Source organism: Camponotus floridanus, unplaced genomic scaffold (genome assembly GCF_003227725.1).
Source record: "Camponotus floridanus strain SB8 unplaced genomic scaffold, Cflo_v7.5 scaffold250, whole genome shotgun sequence".
Classification (NCBI taxonomy): Eukaryota; Metazoa; Arthropoda; class Insecta; order Hymenoptera; family Formicidae; genus Camponotus; species Camponotus floridanus.
In genome coordinates, this window is record NW_020229382.1 from 282128 (window position 1) to 307837 (window position 25710).

Sequence of the window (25710 nt, forward strand, 5' to 3'; positions counted from 1 at the left end):
AACAGAAGAAAATCATTATATATATTATATGTGAAATATTATGAACAAAATTATATATATATATATAATTTTGTTCATAATATTGCATATATAATATATATAATGATTTTCTTCTGTTTTGGCAATGCGTTAACTTTTTACTCATGTGGCATCTTAGTTTCAAACGACTGTTTGATTGGAGTTTTATATGAACTGGATGAGATCTGAATTGTAGGATATACTATTTGTATACTTTCACGATTAAATGTAATGTTTATATATATATATATATATAATATATATATAATATATAATATATAATATATATAATATATAATATATAATATATAATATATAATATATATAATATATATATATATATATATATATATATATATAAACATTACATTTAATCGTGAAAGTATACATATAGTATATCTTACAATTCAGATTTCTAGATATCCAAATTTATTATGCATAAGCGTATTCTATCGTTATCTGTAATTGCAATGAACGCGTACATATATATAATGATTTATGAAGTGAATGAAATTAATATTTTTCTACGTTTCATTCAATACGAAGCAATGTAGAAAAAATACATTTTTGTTTGCGAATAAAATTTTGCTTGAAATTGTAAGTTAGTATAAGTTTAATTATATTAAGAAAATATCTAGTATTTCTATATATTTTAAAAAAATATTAGCACAATTAAGCTGTGAAAATTTGATTATGATTATATTTTCTGTAATCGCTGTTGTAACAACATATATGATTGAGTTTATAAAATATTAATATGTAATGTATGTGCAAATACATTTTATACATATAAAACTTTTTTCTATAAACGATACTTAAGTATATAAAATGTTACAAAAAATTATTTTAATAAAAAATTGCTGTATTAAAAAAAAATTGTGTAAAATAGTTGTCATAATTATCTACAAAAATTAATGATATATTTAAATAGAAAGTTACGTCGAGAATAAAAGAGTGCGATTTTATTTCACGTTTATCAACAGTGTGTGTGTGCGTGTGCGTGTGCATGTGCGTGCGTGTGTGCGTGCGTGCGTGCGTGCGTGCGTGCGTGCGTGCGTGCGTGCGTGCGTGCGTGGCGTGCGTGCGTGCGTGCGTGCGTGCGTGCGTGCGTGCGTGCGTGTGCGTGTGTGTGTGTGTGTGTGTTAGATGTGATTGACTACTGATAAATAATTAGATGAAGAAAAATTATGTTTATATTTTCGTCGAAAGTTATTACATCTTTGTTTTAAAAGTCAGAATCCCGATTTCTTCAATGATGAACAGTTGATTCATGTAGCTCGTAATTTAAAAAATTTTAATTATTAAAAAACTCGACGCTGCTGAGTAATATACAAATAAATTTGGCATCCTTAGCTTACATAAAATCCACGTGATTGAATTTGGGCCACGGCACTTCGTACATATCCACTACATTGGACAACGCGCGATAGAGCCTCTTCAGGTCCTTAAAAAAATTCTTTTGTAAATTATTACATGCGATTTCTTTTAAATTATTTCTATATTTAATATTTAATATAATAATTCTCTATATTTAAACTATTTATATTTATTAACTCTTTTCGATTTTACGTTAAAGCTAAATCTTGAAATAAAAAAATTTTAGTTAACTCAAGAAAGCTATTTATTCGTTGGGTACTAATTATTTATTTGTATTCAAAACGTCTGTTTGCTTAAGTATTTATTTACATATGTTTAAAAAAATACATATGCTTAAAAAAATATAATTTTTAATTAAATATTTTTATTTTTATTTTACAAAATATTTATTAAAATGCATTTTTTATTCCCAAAAGTTTTAAATTTTTTAATTTAAAAAAATAATATATTTAATTTAATAAATTATAGAATATATTTTACGAAAATAGTATTTAAATATAAAAAATATATAAATGAAAATAATGTACTTAATATAACATGCATATTTAATTAAAATTAAATACTTTTGCTTAAATGAAGTGAACAATTCCTTGCATTTAAAGCAAAAGTTTCAAGAAAACAAATTTATTTGATTTAAAAAATTTTTCCCTCAGTGTATTTTTTAATTACTTACCACGATATTAACTAGCATGTCGCCATGACCATATAGTAACGCGATAGATACCGTGATACTCGGCAGATTGTAGTCCGGAGATTCAGCCGAATTGTATATCAATTGATTTTTTTTCGCGATCGTATTGGCGAAACTTGCCCGATTGGTATATCTGGACGTAATGCATAAGTGTCTTACTCGAGGTGCCGGCCAGGTCGTGATTCAGGATAACAGGCAGTAGAGTCTAACAAAGAATAAAAAACGATATATCGGGTGTAACAAAAAGATCAGGACACCGGATCTCAAAAAATATGAGTTGTGCAAAAAAATGTTTCAGAAAAGTTATAGGGCTTAAAATAGTCTATTCACGGATCTTATCAATTTGACCTTGGACATCGTGAGTCAGAATAGAAAGCGATTGATCCGATTTTGTAGAGAAGAATCGTCCCTTTCGGTACTTCCTCTAAATAGAGACTCTTCCGAGACAATTACCGTGATAGAAAAAGTAGTCCCGTTATATATAAATGCAAATTGGATCTCCTTGCTCCCGAATATCGAGCCAATTAACTCGTTACATATTCGATTATTACTATTATTTATCGTTGCTACGTTGATGAAGATAATATTTCGCATACTTTTATTCTGATTCTCGTGAAAACAATATTTGTTTCGAAGAGAGGAGAGAAGCGCCCGACTTAAAATAAAAAGAATGGAACGATTGATACATAGTTCTCTGTTCCGAGCAACATCTAAAATTTAAATTTATGTTATCACTTACATATACAAGATAATTTGCCAAATTTATAGCACACATTTAAGGACTAAAGTATTTTTAATCGTTGAATGCAACTTTTATCTGCTGTTCAAAAAATTTTCCATTAGTTCTTTAAAAAGAGATAAACGCCGATAATTTTTTTTCAGCATTTCGCTTTCTATTTTATTGCAATTTACAAAAATTTCTGCGAAGATTAAAACAGAAATATATTTTATGTATCATTCTATGTAAAATTATATATGTTATATATTTATATATGATTTATATATTTGAACAATTTTCCTCGCAACAAATTCGAATGATTCGCGTCACTATTATCGAAAATATGCATAGATATATCGATAAACATACATGTAATAAATCGCAAAAAATCAATTGAAGAATTATATATATTCCTTTCACTTTTATATTGTAATTTGCATATACTTGTCAATCCTTACTATTCGTTGCAACAATTAATCATTCGTCACAATGATTCTTTGAAAACATGCGTATTATACTAATTCACCCTTGCATTAATCGTAAATAATTCTAAAATGTTATAACTTTACGTTCCATCAAACTGACGATTGTGATTGTCATCAATAGCATCAATTAATGAGAACTTAGTGTAAAATATTCATCGTTTATTTAAATTGTCTACGTAATATCATCCCATTGATATAGTATTATTCAAATTTTTTTTCCTCATAAAACTTTTGAGTGCTCTCTCGTACACAAATTTGTGCACATTCTTAGCCTACATAAAATAAACGTAAGTGAATTTTAACCATTTCAAAATAACGATTACAACGTTGTGTTATTTGTAATAAGAAAATATAAAAATGTAATTTATTTTTTTATTAACAAGAAATAAATTCAATAGTTATTTTTAGCGTTACTTTTCAAATTTAAGTGCCATGATTTCTATCAAAGCAAACAAAAACACCAATAACATTATATTCTTTTAAAAATTGAAAATAAACGATCTTGATAAAATTTAATTCTTTTTATTTTAAATCAGATTATGTAATCTTTGCATGTTAAAAATGAATTAGACTTGTAAATTAGTTTACCAAATCAGGGGATTTTGGAATTATAAATTACAACGTAATTTTTCCATCAATTAATATAAATCCTATGTATTCATGTTAAAAAAATAATGTTATGATACGCTATCTTTTAATTATTTATTAATAACTTACTTCGAATTATTTTACATATTTTTAGGTATTTTTAAGTATTTTTAACAGAGGTTTAGAACTTTAATGAAATTGAAAATCTTCTTGTTTTTTTTTAAATTAAAATATAAAAATGATATGTTCGATTATTAATTATCTAAAAATTATAGATACCATATCATTAGAATACAATATTTAAAAATTATAATACAATATAATCTAAAAATCTCGATATTGATAAGGAAGAGAAATTATGCATTTTTCTCCAAATATTATAATTACAAACCGACAAATAAAATTTATAAAATTAATTTATTGAAAAAAATAATGTTACAAATATAAAATATAAAGTTTATTCCTTTTATATTAAATTATTTTTTAAATTAAATTTCCGTTAATTTCTAATTAGATCATATCAATTATATTTCTTATCCTTCGCAGAAATCGCCATCTAGAAGATTAACATTTTTTAAACATATTACAATAAAATCATATTTTTTCTTATCACATTAGATGTTGTCATTACAATAATTCTCTGCACGGATAATTTCTGATATACAAACAATTCTGTGATTTTAATTTTATACATAATATCTATCTCATTCGGTGACTTTAAGTATGATTAATGCATGATTTTCTTTATTTCCATAACATAAGTGTTAGCAAAGTACGATATCACCCATGCATTGATATTGGTGAATGGAATAAATGAGTTATATGAACCTTGACCTCGTGTTAATTATCTCTTTTATTACAACTTGTGTTATACATGAAAAGGTACAAAAGAAGAAGAAGAAGAAGAAAAAAATGACGCTCACACGTCTATAAGTTATGTCGATAACTGCAATGTCGCCATCTACACATACAATCAACATCTTAACGATCTTTTATCATTCTATCATTGCAGGGTGCATCAAATACCTATCAAATCCCCCACTTTGATCACTCTGCAACTTGTCGCAATCCTAACTTTTCAACATGCTTATTCATTACAATATGAGATAATTGTTTTGTAAATATATCCGCTACATTTTCATTAGATGAGATATATTTTATATCAATTAAACCATTTTCATGCATCTCTCTAGTAATATGATATGCAATATCGATATGCTTAGTACGCGATCTTTCTATTTTATTTCTTGTAAAATCAATCGCTGATTTGTTATCACATCTAATAATATATGGCTTACAAGGTATGTCTATACCTATTTTCTGTGTTAATTCGTCGAACATCATGTTTAACCATATGATTTCTTTTACAGCTATTTCTAACGCAACATATTCAGCCTCCATAGTTGATGTTGAGATTGATCTTTGTTTATTAGATTTCCATATTATTGGATTTCCGTTTAGAAATACTACCATGCCACTATAAGAATGTCTGTCATCTATATCTGACGCCCAATCTGCGTCACTAAAAACCTGTAACTCATTCGTATCGCAACTATACACTAAATTAACATCTTTCGTTGCAGCTAAGTATCTCAACACTCTCTTGGCTTGTAACCAATGTGTTCTCCCGGGATTAGAACTAAATTGTGACAATTTTGCTATCGCATACAATATATCTGGCCGTGTTGCCAACGCTACATACATTAGTGATCCAATTAACTGTTTGTATGGTACATTATGCATTTCGTTTCTTTCAACCTCGCTTTGTGGACCGTCATATTTTGATAACTTTATCCCTGGTTCGATCGGTGTTTTACACGTTTTACAATCATTCATACCGTATTCGTTTAATAATCTATTTAAATATAGTGTTTGTGATAATTTTACTTTGTTTTCTTCATATTCAATAGTTATACCTAATAAATATGATGCTCTACCTAAATCTCTTGTTTCATATTCTGACGCAAGTAATGACTTAACTTCGTTTATTTTTTTCAATTGATGAAGCAAACAATATGATATCATCTACATATAACGTAAGAATTAGATTATTATCATATATATAAACACAATTACTTGCTTGCAATCTACTAAATCCATGTTTTATTAAAAATTTATCAATCGTATTATTCCAGTTATGCCCTGATTGTTTTAAACCGTATATTGGTTTTAAAAGTTTCGCTACTTTTATATCATAGTCTTTATGTCCTGGCGGTAATCTCATGTAAATTTCTTCTTTAAGGTTTCCGTAGAGGTATGCACATTTCACATCTAAATGATGCATCTTCCAATTATTAGATATTGCTATAACTATTAACAATCTAATTAACGCAATATTTGCAACAGGTGCGTATGATTCTGAATAATCTATATCCTTCTTTTGAGAAAAACCTTGTGCAACTACTCTAGCTTTATATCTCTCTATTTTCCCTGTCGAATCTGTTTTAACTTTATACACCCATCTACTTCCGATACAATTAACATTATCCGGTTTATTTAATATTTCCCACGTATTTCTATTATTCAAACTTGTTAGTTCTTCATTCATTGCTATTTTCCATTTCTCAGATTGTAGTGAATTTACCGCTTCTTCATACGTTGTTGGTTCAACTATTTCCGTTAAGTTAAATTCTATATTTTTGGGTTTACCTGCACGACCCCACGGATTTTTAATTACTTTTTTTGGTCTACCTACTTTACGTTTTTGTTCTGATATAATTTTATGTGATTCATCCGATTCTACATTATCATCCGCGTGCTCTTCATGCGTTTGACTATTTTCTAATTCCTCATCTTCATCTACAGTATCTATATCTTCTACTTTATCTATATTATCGGCATTAGTAAAAGGAGTTTCAAGTATCTTTTTGCTATAAATGTACTCATATCCATAAACATCTTCAACGAATTCTACGTGTTTTGTTTGTATTATATCGCGTTTAATTGGATCCCATAGTCTATACCCTTTTGTCTGATTGGAATATCCAACAAATATACATTCTTTCCCTCTAGAATCAAGTTTGTGCCTACCCTGTTTAGTAATATGTGCATATGCTAGGCAACCGTAAACCTTTAAGTGTTTTACGCTCGGTTTATTTCCCGTCCAAATGCTTTCTGGAATGTTATTGACGAACGAATGTATGACTCTATTTTTAATGTAACATGTTGTCACAATTGCTTCAGCCCAAAATCTTTCAGGTAACTCGGCATTTTTAAGCATCGCGCGTACTAGATCTAACAATGTTCTATTAATTCGTGCAATTCCGTTCATTTGTGGTGTATCTACGTTTGTTCGTTCATGCTTTATTCCCATTTTATCAAACATTTGATTAAGAACTTTATTACAATACTCTAGTCCATTATCACTTCTAAATCTTTTTACTTTTCTATCTGTCTCTCTTTCTACCCTAGCTATGTATTTTTGGATATATTCAGTTACTTCATTTTTACTGTGTAAACAATATACTGTTACTTTTCTAGAATAATCGTCAGTAAATGTTAAAACATATTTTGCTCCACCAATTGATTTAATTGGCATAGGGCCACACAAATCAGAATGAATTAACTCTAAGACATTTTTCGTTTGTCTACTGCCTAATTCTTTACAAGGTGCTTTGGTTGATTTACTAACGCTACAACTATTACAATGCATGTCATTTATATTTATATTATCTAAGCCTCTGACTAAGTTTTCTTTTGATAATTCTTTTATAGTTTTCATATTTACATGGCAGAATCTTTGATGCCATCTTTCGCAATCTGTTAATTTATTAGTATATGTAATGTGTGTCTCGCTTTGATTTATACTATTTATATTCTTTATAACTTTTGCTTTAATAATATATAAACCATTTTTACATAAAGCTTCCCCCACTATCATCTTGTTCTCTTTGTCTTGAATTTTAAGTTTTCCGTTATCTATCAAGAGTCTTTTGCGTTTCTTCTCTATTTGCGAAACTGACAATAAATTACGTCTTACATTTGGAACGTGATATACATTAATTAACGTTAAGTTGAATCTTTCATTACCGACAAAGGTTCGTATTCTTATATTACCTACTCCTACAGCCTTTAAAGTGTCGCTTGATTTACTATCTGCTGAATAAATTGTTTCGCTAGCTATTTGTTTATAATTTTCGAACCATTCCCTATGTTTACAAATGTGGTGAGTCGCACCGCTATCTATAAACCACGAATCATCTAATTGAGTATTATTTAATTCTAATAACAGCACGCTATTATTCTTACGTGTATTAGACGTCCAACGCTTCTTATTTCCCTTCGCATTAAATGATTTTGAATTGCAACTGTTCGCTAAATGTCCTATCTTATTACATCTAAAGCATTTTCTCTTTTCTTCTTTATTGTGTTCCTTACTGTGTATTTGATATGCTTCCTTTGGTTGTTCTTCAGTCTGTCCTCCTTCCTTCAGGGTTCGACGTTCATATTCGTTCATGAGTATCTCTTTGATTTCGGTTGATTTAAATTTTTCATCATCCAGATTTGCAAGCGCCATTACAATTCCATCATATCCATCCGGAAGACCTGATAACATAGCATATGCTAAATCATCATCTCTAAATTCATATTCTACCTCTTTAAGACTGTCGCTGCATGTCTTCAGTCTTGCCAAATATGAATTCATCGTTTCGTTAGGTTCTAATTTTATGGATAACATCTGCTTCTTTAATTGCAAAATTCTTGCTCGCGATTTGGGTTCAAAAATTCTTTGTAATGCCTCCCATGCATCAGATGCCTTTTCGCAATCCAGGATATGTATTTGATGTTCAGGTTCGACACCGAGAGCAATTGTTGCCAGAGCTTTATTCTCCTTGATCTTAAAACGTTCTTCTTCCTCTCGTGTGTGATTTTCCGACAAGACAGCTTCGCCGGTTATGTGCTGCCATAATTCTCTTTGAACCAGTGTCATTTTCATGTTAAATTTCCATGATCGATAATTCGCACCGTTTAATTTGTCAATGCGGTCAACAATTTGTGCGGACAACGAGGCCATTTTTATATGTATACGTATGTATTTATTCCTTTTACCTCAGATCAAAAATTTAATGCTTCGAGAACCTTCCAAAATGTTAGGTTATCCGCTCTCAATTTAACTATCTGCGTATTTACTCGACCTGGGCCCATAACCTTGTTAGCAAAGTACGATATCACCCATGCATTAATATTGGTGAATGGAATAAATGAGTTATATGAACCTTGACCTCGTGTTAGTTATTTCTTTTATTACAACTTGTGTTATACGTGAAAAGGTACAAAAGAAGAAGAAGAAGAAGAAAAAATGACGCTCACACGTCTATAAGTTATGTCGATAACTGCAATGTCGCCATCTACACATACAATCAACATCTTAACGATCTTTTATCATTCTATCATTGCAGGGTGCATCAAATACCTATCAATAAGTATTCTCCATTACATAAGTTCCTTGATTCTTCAGTACGTGTGAAAAACTCGAAATTTTCCTTCTCTTTATCTTAAGAAAACAAGTATATTTTATTAATTTGTCTTTACATGAATCGTAAATAATAAATAAAATATATAACATAACTTTATGTTTCAACAAATTGAACGATTCTGATTGTTATCATTCGCATCAATATTAATCACAATTTAGTGTGAAATATTTATCATTTATTAAAACTGACTTTTGTAATATTATCCTATCGATATAACATTGTTTAAATTTGTATTCTTCATAAGCTTGAATGCTCTCTCATACACGAGTTTGGGCGCATCCTTAGCCCATATAAAATCCAGATGATTGAATTTGGGCCACGGCACTTCGTACATGTCCACAACATTGGGAAGTATGCGGTATAATCTTTTCACATCCTTGAAGAAATACTTTTGTCAGTTATTGCACGATTTCCTTTAAATTATCTTTTTGATTTTACGTCAAATCATGACTTAGTTACACAATTAACACGAATAAATCTCTGCTACGTATTACTTACGACGATATTAACTAACAAGTCGCCAGAACCATAGAATAATGCGCTAGGTATCGTAATATTTGCCAGATTGTAGTCCGGAGGTTCAGCCGAATTATATATCAATTGATTTCTCGCGCGACCGTAATCATACTTGCGAAACTTGCCCGAATGGATTTCTTGAACATAGTGTTCCATTGCCTTAACCGAGACGCCGTCCAGGAAATCACTTAAGATGATGGGTTGCAAGGTCTAAGAATAAATAGAGATAATAATAAAAATATATACAAAGATATATGTTAAGCTAACTTCTTTCTACAGCAGTAGTTCTCTAGTCGAGCAAGTTAAAACATGATAATCGAAGCTTGGATGGAATTATACTTCGATCACGAAATTATGTACTCACGTAATTAAATTGTTCGCGATCATCACCCCATATTACAGACATTATATTGTAACAGATCTTTCCGGCGATGTTTTGGTCGCAGATATTTTTCAAAAGAAATCTCACAAAATCGCTCTGGAGAAATTCGCCGTGGAAAAACAATCGCAATATCTGCAATTGCATATCTCTTAATCGCGATGTAATTTACTTGAAATTTTACTTTATTAAAGTTTTAACGATATAATTTTAAGAATAAATTAGAAAATTTTATCTAGTTTTCATCTAGTTTTTTCAACAAATTACCCTAATTTATAAGAATTTCGAGAATTGCTTCAGTTTTAATTTTAATTCGTCAAAGAATATCTTGTCAAAATTTGAAACCAAAAATTGAATATATACGGCACAAACAAACTGGATGTGAAGCATCCTGTTTGTTTATGCCGTATATATTTAATTTTCCTGAAAAGAGATGTAAGTTTTTGACTGTTTAAAATTAATTTCTTTGAAAATATGTAGAAACGAATTCAGTGCATTTCTCATTTATATTTCATTGTGGGACAAATCTTCTTTTCCTATTTTGCAAAAAATTTCTTTCATTCTACCGATAGAACAAAAATTGGAAAATAACACATTAACTTAATAATATATAAAAGACATAAGCAGCAAACAATGGAGATATGATTTTAGTACCAGTATTAATGTGAATCGATTATTAGATTTAAGTAGCAAAAAAAACGATTTCGTTAATGCTAACGTTATGTAGCTTACATTTTTTTTATATCCCATAACATTTATTTTTAACGTCGTTAACCTTATTTTTGTTTCTTTAGATAACAGTTTAAAAACTTTATTTATAACCAAAAAAAATATAAAGTGTACTATATTTTTTTATATTGTTTTTCAATTTGTTTAGTTATAACACGATAATAAAATTTATATATATGACTTTTAACATCACTATTATATTATTTTACTTTAATCATTCTTCTGATGGGAACCAAGAATCGTATCGGACTTTGCATATGATTTAGAAAGACCACCGGTCCGAAGTTGATCATCATTTTCACCATTCGAGCGATTTCTGGACGCTCTGATGCCATTATGTAAAAACACGTTGTGCCCATAGAATGACCAATACATGTGTGCAATGGTTGGGATCTCAAGTTTGTAATAAATGTAACCATCGCGGATACATCATAGATGCCTATTTCGTGAAAGCTAATAAGAAATTCAATCAATATAAAATCAACATAAAATATAAAATATATAAAATATATAAATATGTACATATCCCACATAAACACACACACACAGAGAAAATAAATATATTGTATACATATGTATATAATATATTAAGTGTTACGCACGTAATATAAGCAGAAACAAAAATCTGGTAGATTTTACACAAAAAATTATGTACGAAATAAAAAAATATAATAATAAATGTATTATATTGGCACAATTAATTGTTAGATATCTTGAAGACGATGCATTTTCAAATGTGTAAGTAAATATATATAAAAATTCTTGCGTATGTCAAATTATAATTGTAATGATATTTTATAACAATTATTATTATCTTATTTTTATAACACACCATTATTCCTATGCTTTTACCTGAAATCCCAAAATGCCGGATTCGACGGAGACAGGGAAATATGTGCCTTCGAGTATGTAGTACCACGAAAATTCCCCAACCAAACATCGTATCCCTGATTTGCTAGTAGATAAGCTAAAATAAAAAAGGTGTCGTAATTTCATATTATATATAATATTAATTTCTAAATTTTGTGGCATTTTTACGATAGAAATAAAATTAACAATGTTATATCATATAGTTTTGCTATACACACTGAGAAAAAAATCTGGTTGCATTAATTTGAATTCTGGTAGATTCAATCAGTATGTCTGTTAGAAAATGGACGAACCAGAATTGTACCCCTTGTAGGAATTACCAGATGAATGTGATTAATTTCTTCCTGTTAAATTTACCAAATTTTCTGGTTTATAATATTAAACTCACCAGCATCAAGTCGTTTAAAATTTTTTCCATCTAATCTTAAAAGTCTGTTTGATATTCTGAATTCCAAGATTATTGGATAAATTCAATCCAGATTATTGAATGAATTATTCAGTTTGTTAGAAATTAGAATGGTAAACAGTGATACAAGAAGAGAATGCAGCTCAAACACACACAATCAAAGAGCTAGTGTCCTCTTTCTGGCACTACTGCTCGTAAGAGGAAAAAGATATCCTTTGGATTTAATGTTAATATTAGTTCTTTATATACATTTCATGGAAAATATTGAATACGAGTTAAATTAAGAGGCTCGTCACCTAGCGACAACCAAAAAAATTATTGTAACAAGAAATTTTATAGATCCTACCAGAAAATACTCAAATCCTACCTAGAAAATAATCAAATCCTTATAGTAAAATCTATCAAACGTTCTAGTTATAAAAAATCGAGTCTTATGACAACTAGAAATTCTTATTTGATTTAACCAAAATGTCTTTAATCATATACGTCTTGTTAGTACAATCAAATTTTTCTCAGTGCATGTATGCGTTTAAATATTGGTTATGATCATACGGAATGCTTTGTCTTTGCCAGGAATAAGCCACTTAGAGGAGTTGGATGTAAAACCGTGCAACAGTAGCACGGGTAAAGAATCATTGCCACCTGGAATACGATGTAATGTCAAGAGATAACCGTCCTCCGTCTTTATAACGTGAGTTTCCACGGGATACCCAGCTTTTCTTATCATCTCCGGCTGAAAGAAGAAAACTGTGTAACAAAAAGGAAAAGTTGGCCTAAACTTGAAATTTTGTGCGATAACAAGTGCATATTATATATATTTTCAAATTAATAGGGCAATTTTCTACAATACAAATAATATAAATATAATACTATAATATCAAAAAAATGTGAAAAATCAATGTATGTATATGTAAAATTATAATGGTAAAAATAATCATGAAATTTAAATCAAAATCAAATGGAATTAATTTTAATTAAGTGTGATTGTACAGTATTATTAATTTGTAGCAATTGCAGAGATCGTTTTGCACAATAGAATATGAAACTCGATACAAATGAATTTAAAACATATGTTAAGAAATTAATTTTTATATATATATTTTTTTATATAATTTCTATTGATCTTTTAAATTAATTTTTAATTAAAATAAACGTAATTTAAATCGACCACTCTGGCAATTTATTGGTTGCTAATGTATCACTCACAACTTTTCGACCATGGATTTTGGTCCTTATCAAGTGAAATAAACAATAAGAAAATTGCGATAATCTGAAAGAAGAAAGTGAGCAGAAAAAAATCACACATTTAAAAAATTAAACTCTACTAATTGCAACTTATTACGATGTTATGGTTTGCTTAAGATTCACAAAACTGGTTTTCCTAATACGGATTATTGTGTAATCAATTAATATTCCGCTATATAATGTTGCGCAATACATCCATGATGTACTACAGATATCGATCTTCGAACCTAAATCTCATATTAAAAATGGTTGGACTTTTGCCAATAATTTGAATGATAAATTTATTAATGATGACAAAATAATGATCTTACTTGATGTTACTGCTTTATCTAATATTCCCAAAGATTTAGTTTTAAATGCTGTTACTAAATGTTGGAAAAATCAAGAGTACAAATTAGGCAAACAAAAACCACACAGTATAGATGTCAAAATCGCAAATATTTCAAATTAATAATCGTACAAAAATAAATCAAACTAATTCGAACTCATTAATGTGTCTAAAAATCAGATGGTAGAGTAGTGTGATAGAGGCACATCAAAGAGTAAAATTCAATACGTAAATTAATTATCATAAAAACAGTTAAAGTCCAAAGGATTAATTCGCAAACGTTTCGATCAAATCCAGATCATTTTCAATGCGAAAAAATATTCATATTACAAATATAAATAAATTAAATTAATAATACAAAGGCAGATGACAAAGTATAATAGTCGCTCGCTGTGGATAACGTACAGATTCAAACTGTAATCCAAGGTGAAACGCAAAAATAAATGCTCGTGATCGATACAAAAAATACATGAATATGACACGATTATACACATATCGGTTCTCGAAATTAATAATTAAGATGTAAAGAATCACGCCGATAAATGGTAATAAATGGTTGTGTAAATGTCCGCAATCCTGCATGTTACTCACCAATGCTAAGCACATAGGTCGTGGAAAAAATTTTTCTTTCCACGCTTTTTCTACACAGCCACGACCTATGTGCTTAGCATTGGTGAGTAACATGCAGGATTGCGGACATTTACACAACCATTTATTACCATTTATCGGCGTGATTCTTTACATCTTAATTATTAATTTCGAGAACCGATATGTGTATAATCGTGTCATATTCATGTATTTTTTGTATCGATCACGAGCATTTATTTTTGCGTTTCACCTTGGATTACAGTTTGAATCTGTACGTTATCCACAGCGAGCGACTATTATACTTTGTCATCTGCCTTTGTATTATTAATTTAATTTATTTATATTTGTAATATGAATATTTTTTCGCATTGAAAATGATCTGGATTTGATCGAAACGTTTGCGAATTAATCCTTTGGACTTTAACTGTTTTTATGATAATTAATTTACGTATTGAATTTTACTCTTTGATGTGCCTCTATCACACTACTCTACCATCTGATTTTTAGACACATTAATGAGTTCGAATTAGTTTGATTTATTTTTGTACGATTATTAATTTGAAATATTTGCGATTTTGACATCTATACTGTGTGGTTTTTGTTTGCCTAATTTGTACTCTTGATTTTTAGAATTTTTTTCTCATAACCACCAATTTGACAAATTATTTGATTTTTATTTAAATGTTGGAATTACATTGCTTATAACACGAAATTTAACTTGTCTCAGTTTTTATACGCGATAGAAACGGTTTTGGATTCCACTAGTTTTTAATGGACGTTTAATGGACAGTTTTATGAACAGATTTTTGGCAATCTTATGGGGTCCTCCCCCGGTCACCTATTTTGGCAGATATCGTGATGGATGATTTAGAAACGCATTGCTTAAGTCTATTGAATTTTAATGTTCCGATTTATTACAGATATGTGGATGACATTTTTATCATTGCTCCACGCTCAAAGGTTGATGAGATTAAATCGATCTTCAATAATTATCACCAACGTTTGACATTTACACACGAAACTGAGTTTGATTCTCGTATTAATTTCTTGGACACGACTGTTATTCGCTTGGATGGTCGGCTTTTGACTGATTGGTATAGAAAACCTACGTGTTCGAATAGATACATTAATTTTCATTCTAAGCATCCGTTTAAATATAAAATGCATCACCATTTATAATCTGGTTGATCGCGTTATTTTATTATCAGACGTTTGTTTTAATTGTAAGAATATTGATATTGTTAAACAGATTCTTTCCAACAATTGTTTTCCAACTCAAATTATTGATCGTCACGTTCATAAAAGATTTGATTTTTTCAAACGCGATAACGTAAATATGAATACTGAATGATGAATATGAATAATGCAGCTACATCTTTTTACATTTCTTTACCGTTTGTGGATGGCTTGAGTAATGAGATCAGCGAGTGATGAGTCGCGTTTTTAGAAATGTGGGTTTTAATGCTGTCTATAACGCACCTAAAAAACTTAATGTATTGACAATTTAGTAATTAAGTCCTCTGTAAATTATAAATTAAAAGGTAAAAAAGACATAGAGAACTAAAGTGAAATGTCAAGAATTAAAAAAGTTATCGAGCATCAATATATATTCCTATCGCACTACAATGTAATACAAAAAGGAATCAGAAAAGAATATGAAATAAGATATGATACATATAATTGTTTATAATTGTTTATAATTGTTATGTGCGGACGTTTCGACTTACTTTTAAGTCATCATCAGCGCAAATTAAAATAACAGGGAAATTATAAAGCAAATTTGCAGAAATATAACACAAATAAACATCTATATTGGGTGACATTTTTATATATACTTATTGTCGGAAGGACGCAAATAGAAGCGCTAAGAATGTCCATAATTAATATTAACAGGTTCAACGACGCTTTGAGATTGACGGAGGCCATCTCCAAACTTCAATTGGTCAATACCGGTTATTTTACATAATGAAAAACATGTGAGAAAGAAAGAAATTGCGAAATTGAAATGTTTTTTATAAATAAGTTTGACAACACTATTAACTTACAAAAGGACACTGAAAATCTAAACAATATTTATGATAGACTGATAAAATCAGTTTAGTCTTTCTCTTTGTGTTTGAGGGAGAGATTGACATTATGGAATCTTGACAATGTGATTTCTTTATTTCTCACAATATAATAGTTAAATAATTTGTACTGTTTGTATATATTTTTTCCTGCTCACTTTTTATTTCGGATTACCGCAATTTTCTTATTGTTTATAATGCTGGAAATAATTTGTAGTTCACTTGATAAGGACCAATACCCATGGTCGAAACGTTGAGTGATACATTACCAACTAATAAATTGCCAGTGAGGTCGATTTAAATTACGTTTCTTTTATTTTATCTACTGGCGACATTCAAGAATTTAACGTTATTTTTAGTTAAATTTAAATCAATTTGAAATTAAAATAAATATTAATAACTGTTGCAATAATTATTTTTAATAACTCGCTCTTACAGGATTATAATATATAAATTATATTTATTTTTAATTATTTTAAACAAAATATTATATAAATATCATTAGAGCCACATAGTAAGACATAGTACGACACACATACATACATATACATGCACTCAGAGGTACGTATATACACATATTGTTATATATTCTACAAGAGAAAAAAATGTTTAATGTTAATTGTGTAGTATTAATTAGTACTTATAAGTATTAATTAAATCTACTCTTAAAGAGTTACCAAAATATATCGAAATACTATTTCATATATCTTTAAAAATTGTATATAATTTTGCGGAATTACTATTTTCTTTTTAAATAAAAGAATTAGTAGCGGTATAAGATCACTTGTTATTATTTTCAACACTATTAAAAAAGTTTCTCGAAATATTAATGATTTTAATCCTCGTTTCTATGAATGAAAACTTTTATTTACCGTGTTAACAATGATGTCAGAATTGAATTCGGTCTTCGACCAGATGGTCCATATTATTCTCTTCAAGAGAGTGCTTAACTGAGGGATCACCTTTGCTAGGATTGCACTAAAACGACCAAAAACGACCATAAACGACAGCAAATGCATGATAAATTTTTTGAATGATTCAATAAACAGTCATAAAAGAAAACGGACAACTTGAGAATTTTTCGATATATATCGAGTGGGATATATGTTGCGTAGATTTTAGCATTCGACTCTATAGAATAGACTGGCCTCTATAAGAGGCAGCGTTGAAAGATATAAAGTACAGAGAGATGATTCGGGGAAACTCTGTCCTTCTCTTTCGTCCCGTGGTGGGGACCAGTCTATTCTATAAGTCTATGGATGTGAATGTGCGGTATAAATATTTGATATTAAACATAGGCGTTACTGTTATGCATAAAATGCTGAACTTTAACTTAAGGATGTTTTGTATATACAATCTCAGCAAAAAGTAGCTCAAAATCAATATTGACGATATTCCACTTTTGATGTATTTTGATGAGAAATTGTGTGGTATATTACAATTTGATCTTAGCTACAGTGCAGAGATATATTTTTTAATATTTATTGCGTTTTTACTGAAAAATTCCGAATTTTGTTAGTCGAAATGATTAACTTTTGGCAGGGAATTTCCTTGTGACAGATACATGGCTAATTTCATTGAATTATATTTAATATCTTTTTAATCAGTTAGCACTTGTATAATATTATTTGACCAAATATCTCCTCTGTATTTAAACATGTTTGAAATTAACGGTTAATCGGCACGCCCCTGCCCCTGCCCCTGCCCGGCGGTTATTTTTCAGGCGGTAGCTTCCGGCTGATGTTCGGCCGGAAAAAGTAATATGCACTGGAGGTGCATCGTTACAAGTATTATTAATTATTCAACATAAAATATTCCGAAAAGTAACAATATATACACATATCTACAAAATAAATTGCTGGACTTGTATAGCGTAAAATAAAAAGTGCATATATGTAAGGATTAAAATACTCTTAACCGTTGAATTAAATTTTTATTTATCGTTTAAAAAATTTGCCGCTAGTTCTTCTCGCATAAAAAGATGAACCTCGATCTCTGTTTCTTTCAGAATTTTTTTGTCTTATTAAAATTTTCGAAAATTTCTGCAAAGGTTAAAAAATAATTATTAATAAGACTTGTTGTATTTGTGATGCAATTTATGTTAATTTCTATAATATATTTTATTAAATCTTATATAAATTATAACTTTTTCATCAGCCAATATAGGTCCCACGTATTCATACTGAAAAGCAGAATTATTTCAGTATGTTATCTTTCAATTATTTATGTATTGCGAAGGGCTTTTAGGGAATTATTTTGCGTATTTTAAGAAGAATATTTAACAGAAGTTTACAATTTTAATAAAATTGTGTATTGTATGTATATATGTGTATGTATGTTTATATGTGTGTGAATTTTATCATGTTTTTCTTTAGAATAAAATGTAAAATTGAAACTAAATATAATTAGTAATCATCTAATTTATAGATACTATATCGTTATAATGCAGTATTCACAAATCATAATGCAATATTAGTAAAAATCATAATGCAATATTATTAAAAATCATAATACAATATACTGCATTAAAATCTCGATAATGATAAAGAAGAAAAAATACATGCCTATTTAGGGTTTTCTATATATCTAATATCACAAATTGACACAAATAAATTTGATAAAATTAATTTATTTCAAAGTAATGTTAGAAATATAAAATATAAAGTAGTTTATACACTTTATATTGGATTTTTAATTAAATATATCGATAGTTTCTAATTGGGTTATATTAATTATATTTTTATTCTTTGCAGAGATCATCTTCCAGGAGATTAATATTATTTAAGCATCTTGCAACATTTCATAATTTTCCTTATCATTAGATGTTCTCATTACAATAATTCTGCGCACGGATAATTTCGGATGTACAAACAATTCTATGATTTTAAATGTACACATAATTTCTATCTAATTCGGCGACTTTAGATACGATTAATGGATGACTCTTTTTATTTTCATTAGTTACATCAGTATTTTCTTGATTTTCAATATATATGTGTGAAAAAATCAGAATTCTCTTCCTCTTTATCGCAAGAAAACAAACTTATTTTACAAATTTGCCTTTATCATAAATAATTATCATAAATGATAAGCATTAATCATAAATAATAATTGAATAGCATTAATCATAAATAATAATTAAATTATTAAAATATTACAACTTCATATTTCTTCAGTGAACTCTGAACGATTCTGATTGTCATCAATCACATTAACATTAATAAGGATTTAATGTGAAACATTTATTTATTTAAACTGTCTTTTGTAATATTATCGTATCGATATAACATTGTTTAAATTTGTATTCTTCATTAGCTTGAATGCTCTCTCATATACGAGTTTGGGTGCATCCTTAGCCCATATAAAATCCAGATGATTGAATTTGGGCTACGGCACTTCGTACATATTCACAACATTGGGAAGTATGCGGTATAATCTTTTCACATCCTTGAAGAAATACTTTTGTCAGTTATTGCACGATTTCCTTTAAATTATCTTTCTGATTTTACGGCAAATCTTGACTTAGTTACACAACTAAAACAAATAAATCTCTGCTACGTATTACGACAATATTAACCAGCAAGTCGCCAGAACCATAGAATAATGCGGTAGGTACCATAATATTCGCCAGATCGTAGTCCGGAGGTTTAGCCGAATTATATATCAGTTGATTTCTCGCGCGACCGTAATCATACTTGCGAAACTTGCCCGATTGGATTCCTTGAGCGTAGTGTTCCATTGCCTTAGCCGAGGTGCCGTCCAGGAAGTCACTTAAAATGATGGGTTGCAAAGTCTAAAAATAAATAAAGAATAATAAAGATATATACAAAGATATATGTTAAGTTAAATCTACAACAATCTATAGTCGCGAACAAATTAAAATATGATAATCGAAGCTTGGATGGAATTAAACTTCGATTCGCGAAATTATGTACTCACTTAATTAAATTGTTCGCGATCATCACCCCATATTGTAGACATTATATTGTAACAAATCTTTCCCGCGATGTTTTGGTCGCAGATATTTTTCAAAAGAAATCTCATAGCGATTTCGGCTGGTCTGCACTGGTGTGCCACCTGTGTAGAGTTGGTGCAAATGTGTGCAGTGCGTACACACCAACTGGCCGATTACACCAACTGGCTCCAACAAATTTGTGAGAGCCACTTTGTGTACACTCAACATGCACCTGTGCGGTATACTGAGCCCAGACGAATACGCAGCTCCAGTGAGGGACTGCACCATTCGACCAGCCGAACATACAACACCCGAAATGTGCAGTCGGTGCAGACCAGCCGAAATAAGACTCACCTTGTATATGTAACGCTTTTTATTTTACGCTGTATTGCATTTGACAATTTCTCTTGTATATATGTATTCATATTTTTATTTTTCTAAATGTTTTATAATTAATAGCCAATTTTACCAACGTTATTTAATCTTAACTTATTTTTCATCTTTTTCTAAAGGAACAGTTAGAAGGAGACGAAGAGTGAGGTGAGCAAAGATTAAACAGGCATAAGAGTGCAATATACTTTTTTCTTCTTTTTTTCCGATGAAAAATATACATAAACGAAATAATGATTCATTATAATAATATGATGATAAGCATAATTATGCGCAGTATGTGTGTAATACTCATATCGCGTTTATTATATATATTCGCACATCTTCTGCTTCATTTTCAATAACATATATCTCACCTGAAAAACTCTCAAATTGTCCGTTTTCTTTTACTGTTTGTTGAATCATTCGTGGATGAGATGAAATTTATCATGTATTTGCTGTATTTGTTTATGGTCGTTTGTGATCATTTTAGTGCGGCCCTAGCAAATGTGATTCCTCAGTTAAGCAGTCTCTTGAAGAGAATAATATGGACTATTTGGTCGAAGACCGAATTCAATTCTGACATCGTTGTTAATACGGTAAATAAAAGTTTACATTTTCATAGAAACGAGGATTAAAATCATTAATATTTTGAGACTGAACTTTTTCAATGATATTAAAAATGATAACAAGTGATCTTATGCCGCTACTAATTCTTTTATTTAAAAGGAAAATAGTAATTCCGCAAAATTATATACAATTTCTAAAGATATATGAAATAGTATTTCTTTAAGAGTAGATTTAATACTTATAAATATTAATTAATATTACGCAATTAACATTAAAGATTATTTTCCTTGAAATATATAATGATATGTTCAAAAATATTATTTAAAAAATATTATTTTTAAAATAATATTTTTTAAAAAATATTTTTAAATAATATTTTTTAAAATATTTATTTAAATTTCAAATTGATTTAAATTTAATTAAACATTAATCTAAAAAGATGAATGTAAAAGAAATTAATTTTTTAAAATATGCTTTGAAATTATTTTTATCGAGTCTCATATTTTATTGCGCGAAAGGATCTACAAATTTCTGTATAATTACAATTAAAATTGTTGCTCATTTGATTTTGATTTAAATGGTAACTTCATGGTTATTTTTATTATAATAATTTAACACATTAATTTTTCATATTTTTTAGACATTAAAGTATATTTATATTATTTGTATTATAGAAGTCATATTTATATTATTGGTTTTATATATTTGCCCCCATTTATTTGAAAATAAATACAATAGGCACTTTTTGTCGTTCAAATTTATTTCAAGTTTAAATCAACTTTTCTTTTTTCTTACACAGTTATTTTCTTTCAGCCGGAAATGATAAGAAAAGCTGGTTATCCCGTGGAAGCTCACGTTATAATGACGGAGGACGGCTATTTCTTGACATTACATCGTATCCCAGGTGGCAACGATTCTTTACCCGTGCTGCTGTTGCACGGTCTTACAGCCAGCTCCTTTAAGTGGCTTATTCCTAGCAAAGACAAAGCATTTCGTATGATCATTAACCAATTTTTAAACGCATACCCCAGTAAGCAAGAAACATTTGATCAACATTCTAAAATGTTGATTTTATATAAATTTTCTAAACATTATGATATAATGTTTTATAAATATTTTAAAAATATTTTAATAAATGTATTAATAACATTAAAAAAAATATTTTAATTTATGTTTTATAAATATTTTAAAAATATTATTTAATAACATCCTTCTCAAAATATTAATAAAATATTTTAGAAGCATTAGTCAAAATGTTTCTTAAATGTTATTAATATGTTTATTAAAAATATTTTTAAAATATTCTAATAAACATATTAATAACATTTAAAAAATATTTTAATTTATGTTTTATAAATATTTTAAAAATGTTATTTAAAATAACCTCTCTCTTAAAATATTAATAAAATATTTTAGAAACATTAGTCAAAATGTTTTTTATATGTTATTAATATGTTTATTATAAATAAAAATATAACATCCAATTACAAGTTCGTCCGCGTCGTTATTAAACGTCGTATTATTTATTGCATACATATCTTTAGACTATTTTTTTTTCATAATATATCTTAATTTCTTTCTCGTGACGGGCATGACGACACCTAATACGTTACTGAGAAGCAACATTCGGTGGGATATGCATATGCACTCTATTGCGTATGCGTGATTTATTCTTTTGTTCTTTGACTTCGAAACACTCGTGCCGGCTGTGCCACGTGCTCTTACACGATCTCGCATAATAAGTAAGTTACAGTTTGTTTTTGCGAGTCATAGTGCTGCACGAAAGAAGAGGAAAGTGTTTCTTCCAGTGTGTTATAATATCTTGTAAGTTTTTTAGAGACATGTCTAAATATTCGTTCTCAGATTTTTCAGTGAAAGTTCTAAAAGTCTTAAATTAATGTTAGAATTAATATTATTGTGATATTAATATTAAGTTATGTAGATGTTGATACTAATGTTATTTTATTATTGATTTAATTTTATGAGAAACACATTATCAGAATGTTAAAACAACATTAATACAATATTACTTGTAACGACATAGAAAATGTTATTTCAACATTACCGAAACCTCTAAATCGGTGTCAAAGTTTGTTCACAATGATGTTGCATACAATCTTAAAAACTACATACTTGACAACATTACTATGTTAGTGAATATCATTATAATAACGTTGTGGTAATAATTTTTTGCTTACTGGGACATGTATCGCAAAATTGCTATAACATCGTTAATTTGATTTCTATTGTAAAAAAATGCCACAGAATTTAGAAATTAATATTACATATAATATATATAATATATATAATATTATATATAATATTTAAAAAATTATAATATAAAAAAAGTGTTGTAATTTCATATTATATATAATATTATATATAATATCAAATTACAACACTTTTTTTATTTTAGCTTATCTACTAGCAAATCAGGGATACGATGTTTGGTTGGGGAATTTTCGTGGTACTACATACTCGAAAGCACACATTTCCCTATCTCCATCAAATTCGGCATTTTGGGATTTCAGGTAAAAGCATAGGAATAATGGTGTGTTATTAAAATAAGATAATAATAATTGTTATAAAATATCATTACAATTATAATTTGACATGATACGCAAGAACTTATATATATATATATATATTTACTTACACTTTTGAAAATGCATTGTCTTCAAGATATCTCACATTTAATTGTGCCAATATAATGCATTTATTATTATTTTTCTTGATTTTTTATGTACATAATTTTTTGTGCAAAATTTTAGTTTCTGCTTATATTACGTGTGTAACTTAATATATTATATACATACGTATAACAATATATTTATTTTCTCTGGGTGTGTGTTTATGTATGATATGTGCATATTTATATATTTTATATACTTTATATTTTATATTCATTAAATTTTTCATTAGCTTCAACGAAATAGGTATCTATGATGTATCCGCGATGGTTACATTTATTACAAACTTGAGATCCCAACCATTGCACACATGTATTGGTCATTCTATGGGCACAACGTGTTTTTACATAATGGCATCAGAGCGTCCAGAAATCGCTCGAATGGTGAAAATGATGATCAACTTCGGACCGGTGGTCTTTCTAAGTCATATGCAAAGTTCGATACGATTCTTGGTTCCCATCAGGAGAATGATTAAAGTAAAATAATATAATAGCGATGTTAAAAATCATATATATAAATTTTATTATCATGTTATAACTAATCAAATTGAAAAACAATATAAAAAATATAGTACATTTTATATTTTTTTTGGTTATAGATAAAATTTTTAAACTGTTATCTAATCCAAAGAAACAAAAATAAGGTTAACAACGTTAGAAATAAATGTTACATGGATATAAAAAAATGTAAGCTACATAACGTTAGCATTAACGAAATCGATATTTTTGATTAGCTACTTAAATCTAATAATCGATTTTAAATCTAATAATCGACATTAATACTTGTACTACGATCATCCCCATTGTTTACTGCTTATGTTTTTTATATATTATTGAGTTAATGTGTTATTTTTCAATTTTTGTTCTATCGGTAAAATAAAAAAAAATTTTTTGCAAAATAGAAAAAGAAGATTTGTCCCACAATAAAATATAAATGAGAAATGCACTAAATTCTCTTTTACAAATTTTCAAAGAAATTAATTCCAAATAGTCAAAAACTTACATCTCTTTTCATGCTCCACATCCTGTTTGTTTATACATATTCATTTTTCGGTTTCAAATTTTGACTAGATATTCTTTGATGAGTTAAAATTAAAACTGAAGCAATTCTGGAAGTTCTTATAAATTAGGGTAATTTGTTGAAAAAACTAGATAAAATCTAGATAAAATTTCCTAATTTATTCTTAAAATTATATCGTTAAAACTTTAATAAAGTAAAATTTCAAGTAAATTACATCGCGATTAAGAGATATGCAATTTCAGATATTGCGATTGTTTTTCCACGGCAAATTTCTCCAGAGTGATTATGTGATAGCGATTTCGGCTGGTCTGCACCGACTGCACATTTCGGGTGTTGTATGTTCGGCTGGTGCAGTCCCTCACTGGAGCTGCGTATTCGTCTGGGCTTAGTATACCGCACAGGTGCATGTTGAGTGTACACAAAGTGGCTCTCACAAATTTGTTGGAGCCAGTTGGTGTAATCGGCCAGTTGGTGTGTACGCACTGCACACATTTGCACCAACTCTACACAGGTGGCACACCAGTGCAGACCAGCCGAAATCGCTATTATTTTCTGTGTCATACTTTTTATCATACGAGAAATTATCGACTGCAATTATAATAAATTGATCGGTGCACAGATGTCA

General features: G+C 28.7%; 2 protein-coding genes across 2 annotated transcripts; one reads left to right on the forward strand and one right to left on the reverse strand.

Moving 5' to 3' along the window:
• Positions 1 to 9553: 9553 nt before the first annotated feature.
• Positions 9554 to 17597, reverse strand: LOC109610142 (lipase 3-like). The gene is made up of 7 exons (XM_025409274.1): positions 17354 to 17597; positions 12807 to 12987; positions 11831 to 11945; positions 11188 to 11431; positions 10235 to 10384; positions 9853 to 10080; positions 9554 to 9730 (listed from the first exon to the last, which is right to left on the reverse strand). Exons 1-7 carry the CDS (start codon positions 17498 to 17500, stop codon positions 9554 to 9556), a joined length of 1242 nt encoding a protein of 413 aa, XP_025265059.1. The 5' UTR covers positions 17501 to 17597.
• A 3065-nt stretch (positions 17598 to 20662) lies between these two features.
• Positions 20663 to 25474, forward strand: LOC112638150 (lipase 3-like). Its single transcript, XM_025409275.1, has 7 exons — positions 20663 to 20793; positions 21299 to 21404; positions 22189 to 22369; positions 23792 to 23906; positions 24298 to 24541; positions 24664 to 24717; positions 25328 to 25474. Exons 1-7 carry the CDS (start codon positions 20663 to 20665, stop codon positions 25472 to 25474), a joined length of 978 nt encoding a protein of 325 aa, XP_025265060.1.
• The last annotated feature ends 236 nt before the right edge of the window (positions 25475 to 25710 follow it).

Bases quoted from the DNA above. Each gene is read 5' to 3' on its own strand.
- LOC112638150 (XM_025409275.1), top strand. From the start codon at position 20,663: ATGCACCTGTGCGGTATACTGAGCCCAGACGAATACGCAGCTCCAGTG. The intron at 20,794-21,298 runs GTATATGTAACG...TGATCATTTTAG, and splicing joins GCCGAAATAAGACTCACCTT to TGCGGCCCTAGCAAATGTGA. The intron at 23,907-24,297 runs GTAAAAGCATAG...ATTTTTCATTAG, and splicing joins TCGGCATTTTGGGATTTCAG to CTTCAACGAAATAGGTATCT.
- LOC109610142 (XM_025409274.1), bottom strand. From the start codon at position 17,500: ATGCATTTGCTGTCGTTTATGGTCGTTTTTGGTCGTTTTAGTGCAATC. The intron at 12,988-17,353 runs GTAAATAAAAGT...TTCTTCTTTCAG, and splicing joins CTGACATCATTGTTAACACG to CCGGAGATGATAAGAAAAGC. The intron at 11,432-11,830 runs GTAAAAGCATAG...ATTTCTTATTAG, and splicing joins CCGGCATTTTGGGATTTCAG to CTTTCACGAAATAGGCATCT.